This window comes from Nyctereutes procyonoides, unplaced genomic scaffold, assembly GCF_905146905.1.
Source record: "Nyctereutes procyonoides isolate TBG_1078 unplaced genomic scaffold, NYPRO_anot_genome, whole genome shotgun sequence".
In the NCBI taxonomy this organism is placed as follows: Eukaryota; Metazoa; Chordata; class Mammalia; order Carnivora; family Canidae; genus Nyctereutes; species Nyctereutes procyonoides.
Window position 1 is genome coordinate 14,673,571 of NW_026575130.1, and position 17,539 is coordinate 14,691,109.

Below are 17,539 nucleotides of genomic sequence, written 5' to 3' on the forward strand. Positions count from 1 at the left end.
GCAGAAAAGACATTAAGTTTTATTAGCTTCACTTTCTGTCTGAGCTCTCTGGTATGACAAATTTATTTTGGCTCCAAATTTGTTCCAAGATTTTTTCATCTTCTTTGAAAATTTAAATTCTAGAATCACAAAATGATGTAGAACAAAGTAGGCAGACACTTAATAGAAATAATTTTGCATTATAAATATTAAAAACTTGAACATACTATTGGTAAAGTCCTTTTTATATTAACTTTCAGTGGATTAAGTAGGAAGAAACAAGTTGGAGAAGTTACTTATTCTAATTTTAGATATTTTAGATGAAATGCTTTAGATTTTTTAATTTTAAATTGTTAGTTTTATTTAGGTGTTTTAGTTTTTAGATATTTGATAACATTTTAGATTAAAATTCTCTAAAGTAATATTATTTCTATGTAATATTTTATTTCATTATTATTTTTTAGGAATTTAGTGATTCATCACTTCCACATAACACCCAGTGCTCATCACAAGTGCCCTATGTATTCCTATGAAATATTTTATCTAAATATATAATATTTATCTAAATTTTTTATCTAAATATATAATATTTAGATAAAAACTTGCAAAGTGGTTACCGCTTAGAATTTTTTGGCAATTTATTATATCTTAATTATTTAGATTTTAAGGTTTTAGTCTATATTTTTCCTTTGTTTGTAGGAGGGAACAATTGCTGTTGGAAAGTTTTATGGAGCATAAAAATTCTGACGGAGATTTTTCCCTGCTACATGTTGAGTTTGCTGACTCAGTTTTTATTCTTTTTTTTAAAGACTTTATTTATTTATTCACAAAACACACACACACACACACACAGAGCGAGACAGAGACACAGGCAGAGGGAGAAGTAGTCTCCAGACAGGAAGCCTGGTGTGGGACTCAATCCCAGGACTCTGGGATCATGCCCAGAGCCAAAGGTAGACGCTCAACTGCTGAGCAGACCCAGGTGTCCCTCAGTTCCTATTCTCAGTGTGAGTCTGTAATTAACCTTATCAATAAGGAAAAGAAGAATTCTTTCCTCAAATTAAAGGAAATCCCACAGACATGAAACCCACAATGGGAAAATTTCACCCCATCTTAACATTGGCTTTTCAATGAAATGTTGTGCATATCCTCATTCTTCTTAACTCTCTAACTTTTTATTTTGTTGTTACTGTTTTAAAATTAATATTAAACATTTAATTGTGAAATGATTTTGCAGAAGATTTCAAAAATATAAAAAAATCATAAAGAAAAAATTTCATATTTCCACCATCTAGAGATGATCAGTGTTGATAAATTTATGCATTCAAGTCTTTTCTATGTGCACAGTTATTAACTTATTTTTCACAAAAATGAATTCAAGCTCATTTAAGAAAATTAAGATGATCTCAGCAACATTTTCCCATAACATTTAAAATAATGAAAACTGCAATTAAAGAGCAATGGTTGTAGGGTGAGAGCTCAAATACATAATAAACCCTCAAGTTATCTTCAAAAGTTAAAACAGTTTAGAAATCACAGTTTGGAAATTAGATTCCATTTTTAATAATAAAACTAATTGAGAAGTGTCAAAGGAAATAAGAACTTAATTCAGTATGTGCAACTCATTTTATCAAATTTATGTCATTATAGAATATCCCCCTCTACTGTCCTATTCTCCTCTCCTCAAATTCACAAATGATAGAGAATCAATGATGGAGAAGGAATCCATCTAAACTCTCTATTTTCCTGGAATTAACACCATTATAGCAAGTCTTTCTTCTTTAGAAGAGAGAAACCTGGGATCCCTGGGTGGCGCAGCGGTTTGGCGCCTGCCTTTGGCCCAGGGCGCGATCCTGGAGACCCGGGATCGAATCCCACGTCGGGCTCCTGGTGCATGGAGCCTGCTTCTCCCTCTGCCTGTGTCTCTGCCTCTCTCTCTGTGACTATCATAAAGAAATAAAAATAAAAAAAAAAAACCTGGGTTTAAAAAAAAAAAAAAAAAGAGAAGAGAGAAACCTAAGCAATAGTTATGGGACTCTGGAATAAAGTATCTACTTATTCCTACATGTAATAAGCTTAAAAACTCACGGTGCTTTTGTGTGAATAAATATTTAGGCTTCTTTTTTTTTTTTTAAAGATTTATTTTTATTTATTTATGATAGACACACACACAGAGAGAGAGGCAGAGACACAGGCAGAGGGAGAAGCAGGCTCCATGCCGGGAGCCCGACGCAGGACTCGATCCCGGGACTCCAGGATCGCGCCCTGGGCCAAAGGCAGGCGCGAAACTGCTGAGCCACCCAGGGATCCCCTAGGCTTCTTTTAACATGAGTTTTTCTCATATCTAACTGAGTTACCAAACTTCAGTGGAAAATATATTTTTCTGTTATGAAAAAGAGCCATCATGGTTTGAGTAGCTTGAATTACAAAGCTGTGGAGATCCGAGAACACACCCAAGGGCCATCAATTGTCCATTGGTTGTCTATGTCTTCCTCCAGACAAAGCATTTCTAGAGACTGTGCATGCAACTTAAAAGACCTTGGACATCAGTGAACCCATAATTCTCTCAGTGGCATCAGATTTTATGTCTGGAGAATATTTCTTCTATCATAAATATAAGTTGAAAACTACTCTACAGTTCTTAGGCTACTAGGATATGTTATTTTTAGATAGCAAGTTTTCCATATATTCTAACCATTATCTTTCCCTGCAATATCTATCCTACTTTTATTTCATTTTTGTGTAAATCATACTTTATCCCAAGTACATTTATCCCCATTAAGACTTTCATATAAGAGTGGATCATATTTGAGTGTAAAGCCACAGGTATCAAAGCTTGGTTTTTCATTTTTGTGTGCCAAGAATAATTTTCCTCCTTCTGAAACATACCAAACAAAGGCATCAAAACAAGAAATAGAACTAGAAAACATTAAAGTTTCTTTGATAAGATGACAAACCCCATCCAAGTTAAAAAAAAAAAAAGAAAGAAAGAAAAAGAAAGAAAGAAAGAAAGAAAGAAAGAAAGAAAGAAAGAAAGAAAGAAAGAAAGCTCTCTGGACCATATTTTGGCCCTACAGAGAAGCAATTTTCTATCTGGAGAAGATGAGCTTCCTGGCTCATTTGATGTTGTGTGCCTCAGAGAGACAAATAGTGTCATGATGTTGCAAACTGCTGAAAATGACATCTCAATCTCATTTGGAATTTTCGTATTCCTTAGCTTTGTAGTTTATAAAATGCTTTAATTTGTATTCTCTCAGTGAATTCTCATAACAACCCCAGAGATACCTGGAAGAGATAAGGAATTCCAGCTACAAAACTGTTCACATGATTGAGTTAAAATGAGAAGTCAAGTCTTCTGACTCTTACTTAATTTTTTCTTCCTCAATGCCTTGCTGCCAGAGAGCTTGGGTGGGAGTAGTCTCTTCATGTTGCTTGGAGATCATTCAACTCTCAAACAGGGTTTCACTGCTTTATCAAGAGTCCTAGATGAATGTGTGAGAGTACTTCTTGTTCAGCAAAAATGTGGTATGAATGAGTTTCTGGAAAAAGACTAGAAGTGAAGTTGGTCAAGCAGATTCTACTAGTGCAGACACTGAAGAGACAACACTTGGTATTTTGTTTTCTTACTTTCAGTAGACTCATTTAAATTCTTGAGTTGAAAATTGTTTTGTGAAGTAGAAAAGCCAGTGATACCATTGGCAAAAAAAAAAAAAAAAAAAAAAGAAAGAAAGAAAGAAAGAGAAAGAACAAATAGCCACTTATCACTTTTTAGTTCTTAATCTTTTATATTTTAATGGGAACGGGAGATCCTGGGATTAGATTATATGAAGAAAGGGAAGGCAAAGGAGAGGGTGTGAGTCCCAGAGATTAAAGAGATGAGAACCCAGTGGAGAAAAAAGTTCCTTGTTATAGTTTCATTCTATAATTTCGCCCAAGGCTAAGCTTTGTACTAAATTCTTATCTTGAAAACAAAATTCTTAATTGTTCTTACATGATTATATTTCCCAGCAGCTCAATTTCAATCAAGTTTTGGGACTCTGAGCCTCAAGTTTTGGGCGAGTTGAGATATGGGTAGTCGTGTGGAGATTTACTTCTTCATGCTTCTGTTCTGCTCAGCTCGGTCCATTCCCCATCAAAGACCTGGGGCTATTCTGGATTCATAGAGTGAGGATTTGGATGCCTTTTGGAGCTATTTTTATAAATCTGTGTTATTTTTGTTAGTTTTATCTGATAAAAAGAAGCATGCCAGCCACGCAGCATGGGAGCTCTGCATCTGCTGCTCAGGATTGTCCCTATTGGGCACATGGAGAGGCACTGACTGATTCTAACTCCCCATTTTAGAGGCCTTCTACCACCAGACTTCTACCACCTTCTACAGTTTGTAATTTTTTTTGTTCCTTTAATTATAAAAGATATATACCTTAAAAAAATTCAAACACCATAAAAGTATATATGAAGAAAAACGTATGTTTTCTAGAGAAAGATATTATTCTTTCCTTTGAACCCCCTGTCCTCCATATCTGCTCCCACAACTTTGTTAATTTAAGTACAAACACACAGACACACACACACTGCTCTTTATATTGTTTTACAACACATTCTGTTCTTACTTGTTTTCATTAATTTATTCAACACCTTTCCATGTTAGTACATATAAATTTTCTGAAAGTTTTAAGAGTATGATAAAAATTGTATAGAATTACAAAGCACAAAAACCATGCTGAGATCATGCTGGGTAAGCTGAGCTGAATGGGAGCAAAAATCTTTGGGCTATTGGTCTGTTAGAAAAGAACTCAAGAAAAGGAAGGAAGAAGAGTGACAAAAAACAAAGGCTAATATGATTTCATTTAATTTACTCAATCAAATTAAAATCACACAAGTATTATTTTTAAAACATTGACTGGTGGGTTTTGTTTTTGTTTTTTGTTTGTTTGGTTTTTTTTTTTTTTTTTTTTTTGGTGGTAAAATGGAAAGAGGCTGATTTGGGCCTATGCTCCAGTCTAAATGTGTTACTTTGCTATTTCATTTGGCCCTCCTGAGCTTTCTTTTCCTTACTCAAAAAATGACCAGATTAGACTTGATGATATCCATGGGTCTTTCTATTTCTGATTAGTGCTTTAATTTCCTGGAAAACAAAAACCTCAAGAATTTTGTTAGCTATAAAGTAGTCTTTTGTTCTAGGGTATTCTTGGTTGTTTTTGTCCATTTCTCAATGGCACTTCACTGGGCTGATCACACTGGCCACATTCCCCTACCATGTTAGTTTATAATAATACCGACATTCTGTTTTATGGTTTCTAAAGAGTTTTCACACACATCTGATTTTCACAGTTATTCGGTGACATAGGTTGAGCAGATATTATTTTAATCCCTGTTTTATAGATTAGTAATTTAGTTCACAGAGGACTTGAAGAAATCTGATTCCTACCTACATTGTCTGTGGCATCGATGGCTGAATAGACATATTACACACGTAGGATATGGACAGAGCAAGGGTTACCTTTTATGTGTGGCATGTTTTTAATAACAAGGAATGGATATTATTTGGTGTTTGTAATATAGGAAAAAGGAAGTTTAATTCACTGAGGAGATTTTTGTCACCGATGATCATAAAGAATCTTCCAGAGCGTCAGTAGATGAAGATGTCTTTGACCCGGTGGAACTTGGAGTGTTTTCTGGAATCCATTAGATCCTTCCGTTATGCTCCAGTCTCTCCAGTTCCAAAGACCCCTTTGTGGTTCTCCTTGCTTTTTCAGGCCTCTCAGCAGTTTGATTTTGATTTTTTAACTTTCAAGTCTTTCAGCATTTCTTCATCTTGAAATGTGCTTCCACTCCTAGCTTTTCTCTCACACTTCTGCTTATCCTTCAAGCTCAAGGGTTACCTGCTCTGTCAATTATTCACTCAGCATCTTCTGTAAATATAGGTGCTTTTAGCTCTCTCTACTGCAACCTTTAAAATAGCCACTGTGCAATCATCTTATTTCTGTTTAAACTGAACTACAAGCTTTTTAAAGGTAAAATAAAATGCATTCTTTCATTCTGGTATCCCCAGAGAGCATGGACTGTGATACAGATGTTAAAAATATGTATGAAATGAAGAAATTAATTTCACTGAATATTATAAGGTTGGGATTTTAGCAAAACTTTAAGATTTGATTTCTATGCAATTTGTTGTGGGAACTTTCTTCTTACCTTCAATATCCAATGTTTATTTTTTAAATTTTGAAGCAATTACAAACTTACAAAAAAGATGCAAGCAAAGACCTTTCCTCATGGAGCCATTTGAGTGTAAGTTGCTGATCTAAACGCTTCATTATCTTGGAATAATTTAATATGTATTTTCTACATTCTCTGACCACTTCCTTGTTTTCAGGAACAACAAGAGATTCCAGGGTTAGCTTGTACTTTTACTGCCTAGTCCTAGAATCAACCTTTGCCCTAGGGAACCCCGGTTCCTATTAGTGGAGAATAGATTTTATTTTATTTTTAAAAGTCTTATTTTTACTTAAATAATCTCTGTACCCAACGTGGGTCTCAAACTCACAATTTCAAGATCAAGAGTCCCATGCTCTTCCAACTGCGACAGCTAGCCACCCCCTGAGAAGAGTTTTTAGAAGCCAAGCTGAGGGCCATAGGTATCCTCATTGATTGCTGTTGGGGATCACTGTTTCCAGGACCTGCCAGTGGACAGAGCTAGGATATGTTTCACAACTATTTGTGTTTTTTACTTGTTTATATGGTGAAAATATGAATTTGCAATGACATCTACAATTCCAACCCAAAAGCATGGGGTCATTCTAAGTTTTCTCCCTCTCCAACTTTGCAGATTCCTTCCTTGGCAGTGAGAAAACTGGCTGTTATCTCATTAATATATTCACTTGTTTGATGAATTCCTTCATGTATAATTAATTTCTTATTTCTGATGCCATTTGCTTCCTCCTACTTGGATTCTGACACCCTATGATTCTGTACCCCAAATTCAATACAAGGGGATTTTACACACATATCTGACAATCCTCAGACACCAGTGGAGTGTCCTACAATTCAACTCAGTTCTGACATTATCTATCTGAAGATAGCATCAGAACCCATAGTTTAAGGGCTCAGTCCTACAAGATTGCCCCCTATCCGTGGCAGTTACAAAGTCCAGGTTGGCATCTGTGCTCTGACAGAGCGACTATAGACTGGAGTTTCCAATGACTCACAGAACTCAGAGAAGCGCTTTATCTACTAGATCCCTTATGTGACTCAGGAATGGTCAGATGGAAGCGATGCACAGGGAATGGTGTGGGAAAAGGGCTTGGAGATTCCACGTCTTCTCCAGGGGTACCACTCTTCATGAATCTCCATGCGTTCACCAACCTGGAAGCTCTCCAAACTTAATCCTTTTGGATTTTCATGGGAGCTTCATCACACAGGTAGGGTTGATGAAATCCTTGGCCATTTGCAATGGAGTCAACTCCCAGCCCCTCTCCCTTCTCCAGAGGTCAGGGGGTGGTACTGCAAGTTGTAGCCTTATAATCACGTGGTTGATTCTCCTGGCAGGCAGTCCCCAACTTCAGGTGTGGGCCAAAAGTCACCTCAGGTACCTTGGTCACTCTCATAACTTAGGAAATTCCAAGCATTTTCATTGCTGTGTGCCAGATACAGGGATGAAGATCAAATACATATTTCTTATAAATCTCACCCTCACACCTTCCATGTCAAGCAGTTCTCTGCTCACTGCACAGAGTCTGGTACCTCATGCTATTGTTTGGCTGGATCTCTCTCCTCACCCACCCTTCTCTATCTGACATTTTATGCAGGTCCACCATCAAGCACAGATGCCTTTCTCACCCATTCAGGCTCTGTCTCTCCAGAATCAGCTGCCTCTCTCTCCCTCCACCTACAGATGGCTTCCTCTCTTTGCTCTGACTCTGAGACCCTACACCAGGCCACTGCAGATGCACCCATCCTCCAGCCTGGGTTCTGACAAACAATGCTGGGAAGGCTGCTCCCCTCATATACCTGGATGCTGACATTCTGGGGTGCATGCACACACTCTTCCCAGAAATACGTGCCGATTAGGGAATGCATCTTCTGATTTTCTATCTTCCTCCTCCATCTGGACACCTTTGTCACCCTGTGTGGACTATACATGCCCACACTAAATTTCCCTCCTACTTGGATACCCTTCTCTTGTTCAGGTTCTAGCACCCCTCTTTGGGCCACTGTGACTGCCTCCATATGGATACTATTTACCATATTATGCTCCATGTTGTGGCTTTGAGACTGGAGGGAGCAGAAGAGAAAGGAAAGGGAAGAGAGGAAAGGATGTGCTGTCTCTAAGGTTTGCGTGTTAGATTTCCACAGGGAAATGAATGCATGAGAAAGTTTAAAAGATGCCAATTTGCTCCTTATTTTGCAATAGTAATACAAGAATGAAGACTGAGAAAAATTTAAAGGTATTAAAAAAAGTAAGACTTGACTTTAAATGTCCTTTCCATTGGAGAATTGATTTTTTTTAAAGATTTATTTATTTGAAAGAGAGAGTGAGAGAGAGGGCGTGAATGTGGGGGGGGGGCAGAGAAGGGGGCAGAGGGAGAGGGATAAGCAGGCTCCCCACTGATCAGGGACCCTGAGGACATGGGGCTGGATGTCATGAGCTTGAGATCATGACCTGAGCCCAAACCAAGAGTCTGTGGCTTAACTGATTGAACTACCTAGGTGCCCCTGGAGAATTGAACTTTTATTTCTCTTCTAGGAGTTTCATGTTTTGTTCTGAAAGGTGACTCCCAAATTAGACATTTAGAAATAAGGCTGGAGTAATGCCTGGGTGGCTCTGTGGTTGAGCGTCTGCCTTTGGCTCGGGGCATGATCCCGGAGTCCTAGGATCGGGTCCCACATCGGGCTTCCTGCATGGAGCCTGGTTCTCCCTCTGCCTGTGTCTCTGCCTCTTTCCCTGTCTCTCATGAATAAATAAATAACATCTTTAAAAAAAAGAAATAAGACTGGAATGAAATAAAATTGGAATGGATGCATGTTCTATCCCAGTTTTCCTGTTTGATAGGTGAGGGAATTGAACCCAAGACCAAGTTTCCCAGGTGACATTGTCAGAAAGAGAAAGCATCTTTTTATATCCTGGCTGGTATTCCTGGTACGCTCTCTTAAATATTATCATTTAAAATTACTTAACCTTTAAGGCAAATTTCTGAGAGAAATTATAGTCATTAACATCATGCCTTATATTTTAAACTGTAAGTCCTTTTCCCAGTAATGATATTGCTGATAGAATGCCATATTTTGAGCCCCAAAACATTATCTGAGTAGTACTTTGGTGATCCTATTTCATTAGAGTGGAAGATCTAGAAATTAGCCTTACCAATTTGGTAGTTAGTAGCTTGTAATTTTCTGAACACTCTCCCTTAATTGCATGCTTAAATTATGTTAACTGTAGTTGGAAAAGTTGCCAAGCGAGTTGATTATTACTTATTTTACTGTTTATTGTCTTTTGGGGTTGATGGGCAGGCAAAACATATGTATATAGACATGAATGACTACTACAAAAATTTTATTTAAAAAATACACAATACAAAATTTGTATTATTTAAAACCCATGTATATTTGTGGAGAGTCCAGCATCTTATCAATGTTGCAGTTCAAGTCATTTGCTGGATGTGGATGAACCACCTAAAGCATTCATTAATTTCCCAGAATCACTTTGAGTCACTGGGGCCAAAAGGAAAAATAGGCAACAAATTACATTTAAGAATCCAATAAAAATCTGGAAGAGTCTCATCTTTTGTGTAACTTAAGAGCTTAACTGTAACATGAACTTACTTCTGGCCCCTGGGTGAAACATTTGCCTTTTTGTACCATTGTAATTCCCTAAATTATTACTAACAAGTGTACAGATTTTATTATTGGAAGGGGCACGTCATCCAAGGTCATTTTGCTGATCTCCCTCCAAGACAAGAGGTAGGAGAACCTACCGCTTACCTGTGGGTGGGCTTGAAACACTCTGAATCACGGAGAAATCACTACCTATCAAAGCACTTGTGCTTTATCTTCTACAGAAACCTTCCTCTTGGTGACTCTGCCCTGTGACTAGTTAGAGCATAGTTAAACACTTTCCATATGATAGCCTCTCAGTTATATCTCATCATTAGAATTTCCTAATCATTCTGGATTCTCATCATTCTGGAATTTTCTCTGTTTCTGTTTTTCACCTTTGCATCTAAGTTCCTCATGGGAAAGGAGATTTTTGCCCCTTTGCCTTTTTCTGCACTTAAAATCTGCTGTTCTGGGAGGCTGTGCGCTCTCCGTGTGAAGGGCAGGAGCACCGAATTCTTATTGTACTTCGCCATGCAGCAGCGAATCGAGATTTACTTTATTTCTGGACAATTGTATCCACTAGACACAACCTTTGTCCCCAAACACCGCATTCACTTTGCACAAGTTTGTTGATCTCACACCTAAGTCAGCTTCTCTTGATCCCTCACTTGAACAAACAAACATTCATTCTGATCTGCGGATATCCTGTGCGGCGTCAGGAAGGGCCGACTTGGGCAGTGCAGGCTCAGTTAGCCCGGCCCCACGCTGGAGATTTGGTTTCCTTTTTTTCCCCGGAGTTTACGAAGTAAGACAAAAAAGCAAATCCTGCTAATCTCTTAGACAATGCATGGGGCTCCAGACTCTATTCCAGGAAGTTAGTTTCGTCAAGGTAACAAAGGGACCGCCGAGACCAGAAAGGAGGCTGGGGACGCCGACCCAGATGTGGCATTCAGGTAACCCCCCCCCCCCCGGGGGGAGGGCGGAGAGCCTGGTGGGAGGCGCAGCGCGCAGCGCGGGTGGCCCTGCGCCCCGGCGTGGACGCGCGCGGGAGCTCAGGCCGGGGGAGTGTGTGTCACCAAGTGCCAGAGAGGCGGGGACAGGGCCCGCCTCTTATCTGTAAAGGGCGGAGGGCCGGACCTCGGAGTTCCAGAGCTGACTTGCCAGAGAGTGTTGAGAGACAGAGAGAGAGGGAGGGGGAGAGAGAGGGAGAGAGAGAGGGAGAGAGAGGGAGAGAGAGGGGGAGAGAGTTGGAGAGAGCGAGCGAGCCTGAGGCTCACGTGGACACACACAGAGACGCAGAGACAGAAGCAGACAGGCGAGGTGAGAGGTCAGCCGGTCGCTGGCCGAGCCCGGCGAGGCCGTCGGCAGAGGGAGGGTCCGGTCTAGACGCCGAGCCCGGGACTGCGGAGGGGCTGTTGCCTGCAGCTCTTTGGGGCCTGCCCGTCCAAGCCCTTCCAAGTGTGCTCTCAGGCCATTTAGCAGCAAGACAGGAAGAAGAGGTGCGGTTGTGCCCTGAGAATGGTTTTCGCTCTTCCTAAAGTAACCGCTCGGTCCGGGACTTTATATCCGGGAGGAGCGGGCGGCCCCACACTAAGCAAATCCCGGGACGTTTGCAAGGCCCCCTGCCCGGCCGGGCGTCCGAGGGCTCGGGCAACGCGCAGCTCCCGGGGCTGGCCGGCGGGGGGCCCGCTGGCCTTTATCTCTGTCCCCCTTTGTCCTCTTTATCTTAGGCTCTCCAGGAGGCCCGGGGCCCCGCTCTGCCTCTCGCTCCCCACGCCCGGCGGCACCTGCACTTCGATGCCCCGCAGGTCGCGGGCTGCAGCTGTCCCGAAGGCGGCGGAGGACCAGGGGCGCCCGCGTCGCGGCTGACCGGGACCGGCGCCGACGCCCGAGCCGCGCGCCCCAGGGCACCGACGGCGGCGCGCCCAGAGCGCTCCGGTGCGCTCCAGCCCGCCCCAGGCCCCCGCGAGGCAGCGCCGGCCGGCATGGCCCCGGGCCGGGCGGTGGCCGGGCTCCTGCTGCTGGCGGCCGCGGGCGTCGGAGGCGCGGCCGCGGGCCCCGGGCTGGCCTTCAGCGAGGATGTGCTGAGCGTGTTCGGCGCGAATCGGAGCCTGTCGGCGGCGCAGCTGGCGCACCTGCTGGAGCAGCTGGGAGCCGCCCCCACCCCCGGCGTCGCCGAGCCCGCGCGGCTGCACTTCAACCAGGTACGGCGGGGCCCCGCGGCCCCCCAGGCGCTCGGCGTCCGCGGGCCTCCGGGGGCCGGGACGCCACGTATTTGGGAAAAGCGGAGGCAAGAAGAACATCGCGGCGTTTTCCGAGCGTGAGGCGGTAACTGACCCGCGGCACTTTTGCTTTTCCCCACGCCGCGCTCCTGGCGGCTCTCATTAAGGGCTGGTGCTGCTGCGGGAGCCGGACTTCGCGGTGCTGCGCCTGAGGCGCTGGGACGTTAGCCAGGGCGGTTACGGAATTTTAGAGGACGTTTAGCTGAAACGCAGTTTTAGCTCGACGTTTGGTACCGCCTAGGATTTCAGGACAGCCCTGGGCTACCTGGGGGAATTTTAAGATCATGCAGTTAGTACATTTCAAAAAAAGAAAAAAAGAAAAAAGATGCATCTTAGGAGACGACACTTTTTAGATCGGAACGGTGTGCTTGAATTTTCCCAGCACAGACGGTGGCTCACACGCCACCCTCATCAACAGTTGCCTGATGGAGAAGAACTGCCCACGGGGTACATACAGCGCAGGTGTCTTTCCTAGGCGGGTTTCATAGGCGCGCAGAGCTGAAGGGGCTGTTGTACAGAGATGGGGAAACCACGGAGGCCCGGACCGAGGTCACATACCCGGTTGGTGCCCAGACTGGGTTTAGACTCCTAGTCTTTAGTCATTTGTCAGGTCAAGTGTTTGATTTTGATTTTCATTCAAAACCAAAAAAAATATATTGCTCAGTACCTATACACAGGTTTAGCTAGACATTTGGTAACGCCTAGGATTTCAGGACAGCCATGGGCTACCTGGGGGAATTTTAAGATCATACAGTTAGTACATTTCAAAAAAAAAAAAAAAAAGATGCCCATTGTAGATACCTAGTCATCTCCCTAATAAATATCCTATGACTGAGTATTTCTTAAAGCTGTGAGGTGGGCAAAGTGCACATTATTAGCATCCTCCCCAAAACTCCTCCCCACTTTTGAAAATCCGGTTAACCCGGCGTCTTGATTTTTTTTTCTTCTTCCCCTTCTGTTCTTGTTCTGGTGACAACTGATGATGAACAGCAGCATGCAGTAGTTTGCATAGTGTTTGCCACTTCGGAGCAATGTCCATTTGTGTTACCAGAAATTTTTGCATTCTGAGATGTTGTGGGAAATACTGTATACTGTATCTCCACTCAGGAATTTAGCATTTCCCAACATTATCTAATCTTAGATGCCAGCTAGGGAAACTCTAATCAGGTAAAATCCTTGCTAGTAACATTATAGATAGGCTGGCGTTCTTTTCACTAGAACTCCCTTACCTCAATTAAAACATATAATACTTAGGAAGAAGTAGAACTTTCTGACGCCACAGGGGTTTCAGAGGGTGACCTGCCTTTGACCTGGAAGGGTTTTGGGGTCCGCTTATGTATGTTCTTTAGTAAACTATCTATAGGTTCATTTCTGGCACGCTATTTCCTTTTGCTTAGTATCTGAGAACTTCCGTGTTGGAAAACTGTAATGCCCTCATAGTATACAGCTATTTTAGAAAATAAAGCAAACACCTTCCTAAGTGTTTTCTGTCTAGTTGCTTTTTCTTCTTTTCAATTAGGGGAAACAGCTGACTAAAGTATTCTAGGTAGGAGGAGGGGCGGTCATCTGCTTGGAAAGGAGTGCGGGGATTTCGCTGGCAGCTGCATATCTGTGGCCCACACATTGTTTTGACTTAAGTTATCTCCTTATCTTGTCATGTCTGGAGGTGTAGATGAATTATAAAGCGACAGAAGACCCTGAACCATCTTTTGGCAAAGACACTGGAAAATATACCTAAATATTTAGGAAGATCGGCTAACTTTATTAGCAATATGATCCCCAGTTTATGAATAAGTCGGATGCCTCAATAAATAAATTATATGTATGTATGTTGACACCTTGTTTCTTAATCTCGTGTTTGCATATTTAAGTACCATCATTATAGCATCTGTGGGCATCAAAAAGAGACAGGAAGAAGCCCACAATTACTTTGGAAACAAAGGGAAGCTGAGGAAAGTTTATCATGTAATCAGGCCTAACAAACATCAACTAAAAAGTGCTAAAGAAAACAATAGTCATCAGTTAAATGGTGACAAATGAAATGGCATTCCAGAGAATCCATTAATTTGCTGGCTTTCGTATCTGCTCCAGCAAGACACCATCCAATTTGGAGCAAAATTTAGAGCCATTAATCTCTCTCTCTTTTTAAAAATATATTTATTTGAGAGAGAGAGAGAGAGAGAGAGAGAGAGAGCACAGCACACATGAAGTGGGAGGGACAGGAGGAGAGAGAGAATCCCAGGCAGATCCCAAACTGAATGTGGGGCCCACCCTGGGGCTTGATCTCACTCTGAGATCAGGACCTGAGCTGAAACCCAGAGTTGGATGCTTAACCAACCGAGCCACCCAGGTGGCCCTTCATATCTCTATTTTGAAGAATACAACTTCAGTTTCTCCACCTGCAGTAAAGTAGAATAAATAATGCATGGGCCTATTGTGAGAAGCCTGACTTTCTGACTTTGAAAAAGGCTGAGAAAATAGAATTTATTTTGATGAACCAGGGATTTATCAGATTTTCTAAGAGATCTATTTACAAATGGCATTGTTCCTTTGGATGAGGGCTGTAATGTTTCTTAGGTCAGCTTTTCTCAAGTAATAGACTACCGTATCCTGGAGGTTTGTTAGACAATTTTGGAAGGGCTTCCAAAATAATAATAATTATATATTATTAGTATATATATATACTAGTATAATATATATATTATATAGTATAATATATACTAGTATAATATATACTAGTATAATATAAAATATATATATAAAATATATATATTAGTATCCCCAAGTACTATTAAATTAAGTTGTTGCTTTGGGATACCAAAGTGACCCAAGTTCAAAACAGAGGCAACAAAACAATTGAGTTTATCCTTCTGCTTCTTGTGGTTACTGACGTACAAAAAGCAGGTAGAACAGGCAATCCCAGACAATGAGAGGAGGGACCTCTTTGAGCTAACTGAGTCTTGGGCCCCTAGAACTGGATGTAAGTTTGATCCATCTCAGGGGATTCACACCATAAACAGGGGCAACCTGGCTGAATGAATACCCCTCGTAATTGATTTAGGGGATTTAAGAACGTCCTCAGTGTTACCCTTTATTTGTTTGGATGTTCCTCTCTCCTCCAAATGTTCTTTTCTCTTCATTTTCTTTTCAAAAAAAAACCTTAGCTTCTAGTTCTTAGGTGTAGACACTGGTTAAACAGCTTGATAAAAGGGAATACTCTTACCCTCCAAATGATAACTCCAAGCTGCAGGAAATGTGTCTCTTCAGATCAATCAGTTGGCTAGGGAGGGTTAGTCGGGGTGCTGGAGACATGGGTGTGGGTGCAGGAGGTTGGCCTGGAAGGTGACCTTTGTTTCACCCATCACCCAACCCTATGATTTTACTTCTCTCTCTCAACTCCTTTTTCTTCTTCTTCTTTCTTCTTCTTCTTCTTCTTCTTCTTCTTCTTCTTCTTCTTCTTCTTCTTCTTCTCCTTCTCCTTCTCTTCCTTCTCCTCCTTCTCTTCTTCCTCCTCCTCCTCCTCCTTCTTCTTCTTCATCTTCTTCTTCTTGATATTTATCCTGCAAGACACATCCTGCTTTTATTTTTCCTTCTACATTCCTGCACCCTGTTACCTGAGCCTTGTTTTTAAACCTCTTCCAATTCATGTTCAATCTTCCTAACACAACACTTGGAGTATGCCTCTTTCCTTTCAAAACTCAGCCAGGAGCCGGCTATCTTTTTGCTGTTGAAGTTTAAATACTGCGACTGACATTCAAGGTTGACCCTGAGATGCCAACCTATCTCTCTCCACACCTAGCACTCACTAAACTAAATTATTTGCTCTTTGGTGAATTCACCTGAAACTTTTGCACATCCACTTCCTAGCTCATTATCTTCCCTGTATCCTTCCTGTGTCCAACTAGAAAGTCCTCCTTTTCCTTGAATTACCCTACCAAAATTGTACATTTTTATGAGACCACCAAACTCCTCCATCAAACCTTTCTGGGGCATCGAAGCCAGCACCAACTCACTGATTACTCTATTTTCGAATTCTGGAAGTATTTTTTTTTTATTATGCTGTTACACTTAACTATTCATATGTTCAACAGATAGTTTGAATGACTACTATCTAATGAAAATGGTCATTTTTAAAGTAGATGTAGATTCTGATCGTATCACTCCTCTTACTAAAGCAATTCAATTCCTTCAAGGTAAACTTCAAACACTTTAATGTAGTTCAAGCCCTTTTATGATCTGGCTGCTGTGTATTTCTCAAGCCTTATCCTTTGCCACTACTCCAGTCTTCATGGACTGCCCACAGTTCCTGGTTCTCTCTGTTGATGCTTCAGCTATATCAGTTTAGACGTTATTTCTTCAGAGAAGCCTTTCTTGATCTGCTCAAGCGTCTAGTAGGAGCCCCTTCTATGTGATCCTAAGTTAACTGGTGCCTATGCAATCGTAATATATATTGCAATTATATTATAATAGTATGATATGTAAATAATTTCATGCATCACAATATTCTATTTACATGCCCTCCCTCCCCTACATCAATATCTACACATCTGATTTTAAACAAATTGAAGAGAATGACCTGACTCATCTCTGGGGGCTAGTATAGTGCCTGGTACATAACACATATTTTATGTATTTCTTTTTTTTTTTAAAGATTTTATTTATTTATTCATGAGACACAGAGAGAGAGAGAGGCAGAGACATAGGCGGAGGGAGAAGAGGCTCCCCATGGTGAGCCCAATACAGGACTTGATCCCAGGACCCCAGGATCCTGACCTGAGCTAAAGGCAGATGCTCAACCCAGGAGTCCCGATTTTCTGTGTTTTTTGAATGAATGTGTGAAGATTGTTTAATACGAGTAATATAGTTTGGGTTCTGCCATGGCATTACAGTTTATTGAGGGAGGGATGACATACACACACATAACTATAATAATGCACAATAGCATGATATGTCTAATTAAAGAACAGCAAACGATCAGCCTTGTGTTTTCAGAAAACTCATCTGCATGAGAGTGTGGAATATATTGGGTTGGGTCTAGACGGAATGAAAGAGGAGACTGCAGTGGTTTCCAGATGTAATGATGATTGCTTGAGCCCGGAGACAGTCAGGAGGTAGCATAAAGGCTCTGCCTCTTGTACTAGAAGGACAGGCAAAAAATACTCCCCAAACAAATACCTTCTACTTCCATCTTTTGCCTGTAGTGTCATTTAACTATTGTTAAATCTTTTACTTCATTAGTTTCCAGCCTAATGATGCCAAAGGAAGAGGCAGAGAGGGAACTCTTGGCTTTTTATTTCGCTGGATGGTTGGGCTAGCAGTGTGTAGCCAACAGAAGGGGTGTGTGTGTGTGTGTGTGTGTGTTCATTACATATGTGTTGTATGCATAGATTGTTGTGCTTTTTCCTGGGGTGGGGGTAATGGCGGGTTAGATGAGGGAGGTTGTGGGAAACCCTGACATGGAGGGA

The 17,539-nt window shown here is 41.5% G+C and overlaps 1 protein-coding gene across 2 annotated transcripts in view; it reads left to right on the plus strand.

The window, feature by feature from the left end:
- Positions 1 to 10,938: 10,938 nt before the first annotated feature.
- Positions 10,939 to 17,539, plus strand: part of SLC39A8 (solute carrier family 39 member 8) — a 72,994-nt gene continuing 66,393 nt past the window's right edge. Inside the window, exons 1-2 of one of the 2 annotated variants that reach the window (XM_055342490.1) lie at positions 10,939 to 11,291; positions 11,523 to 11,996. In XM_055342490.1, the coding sequence (XP_055198465.1) occupies positions 11,778 to 11,996 (219 nt within the window). In that variant the 5' untranslated portion in view covers positions 10,939 to 11,291; positions 11,523 to 11,777. The remainder of the gene's footprint in view (positions 11,292 to 11,522; positions 11,997 to 17,539) is intronic. The other variant, XM_055342491.1, reaches the window with a different exon arrangement.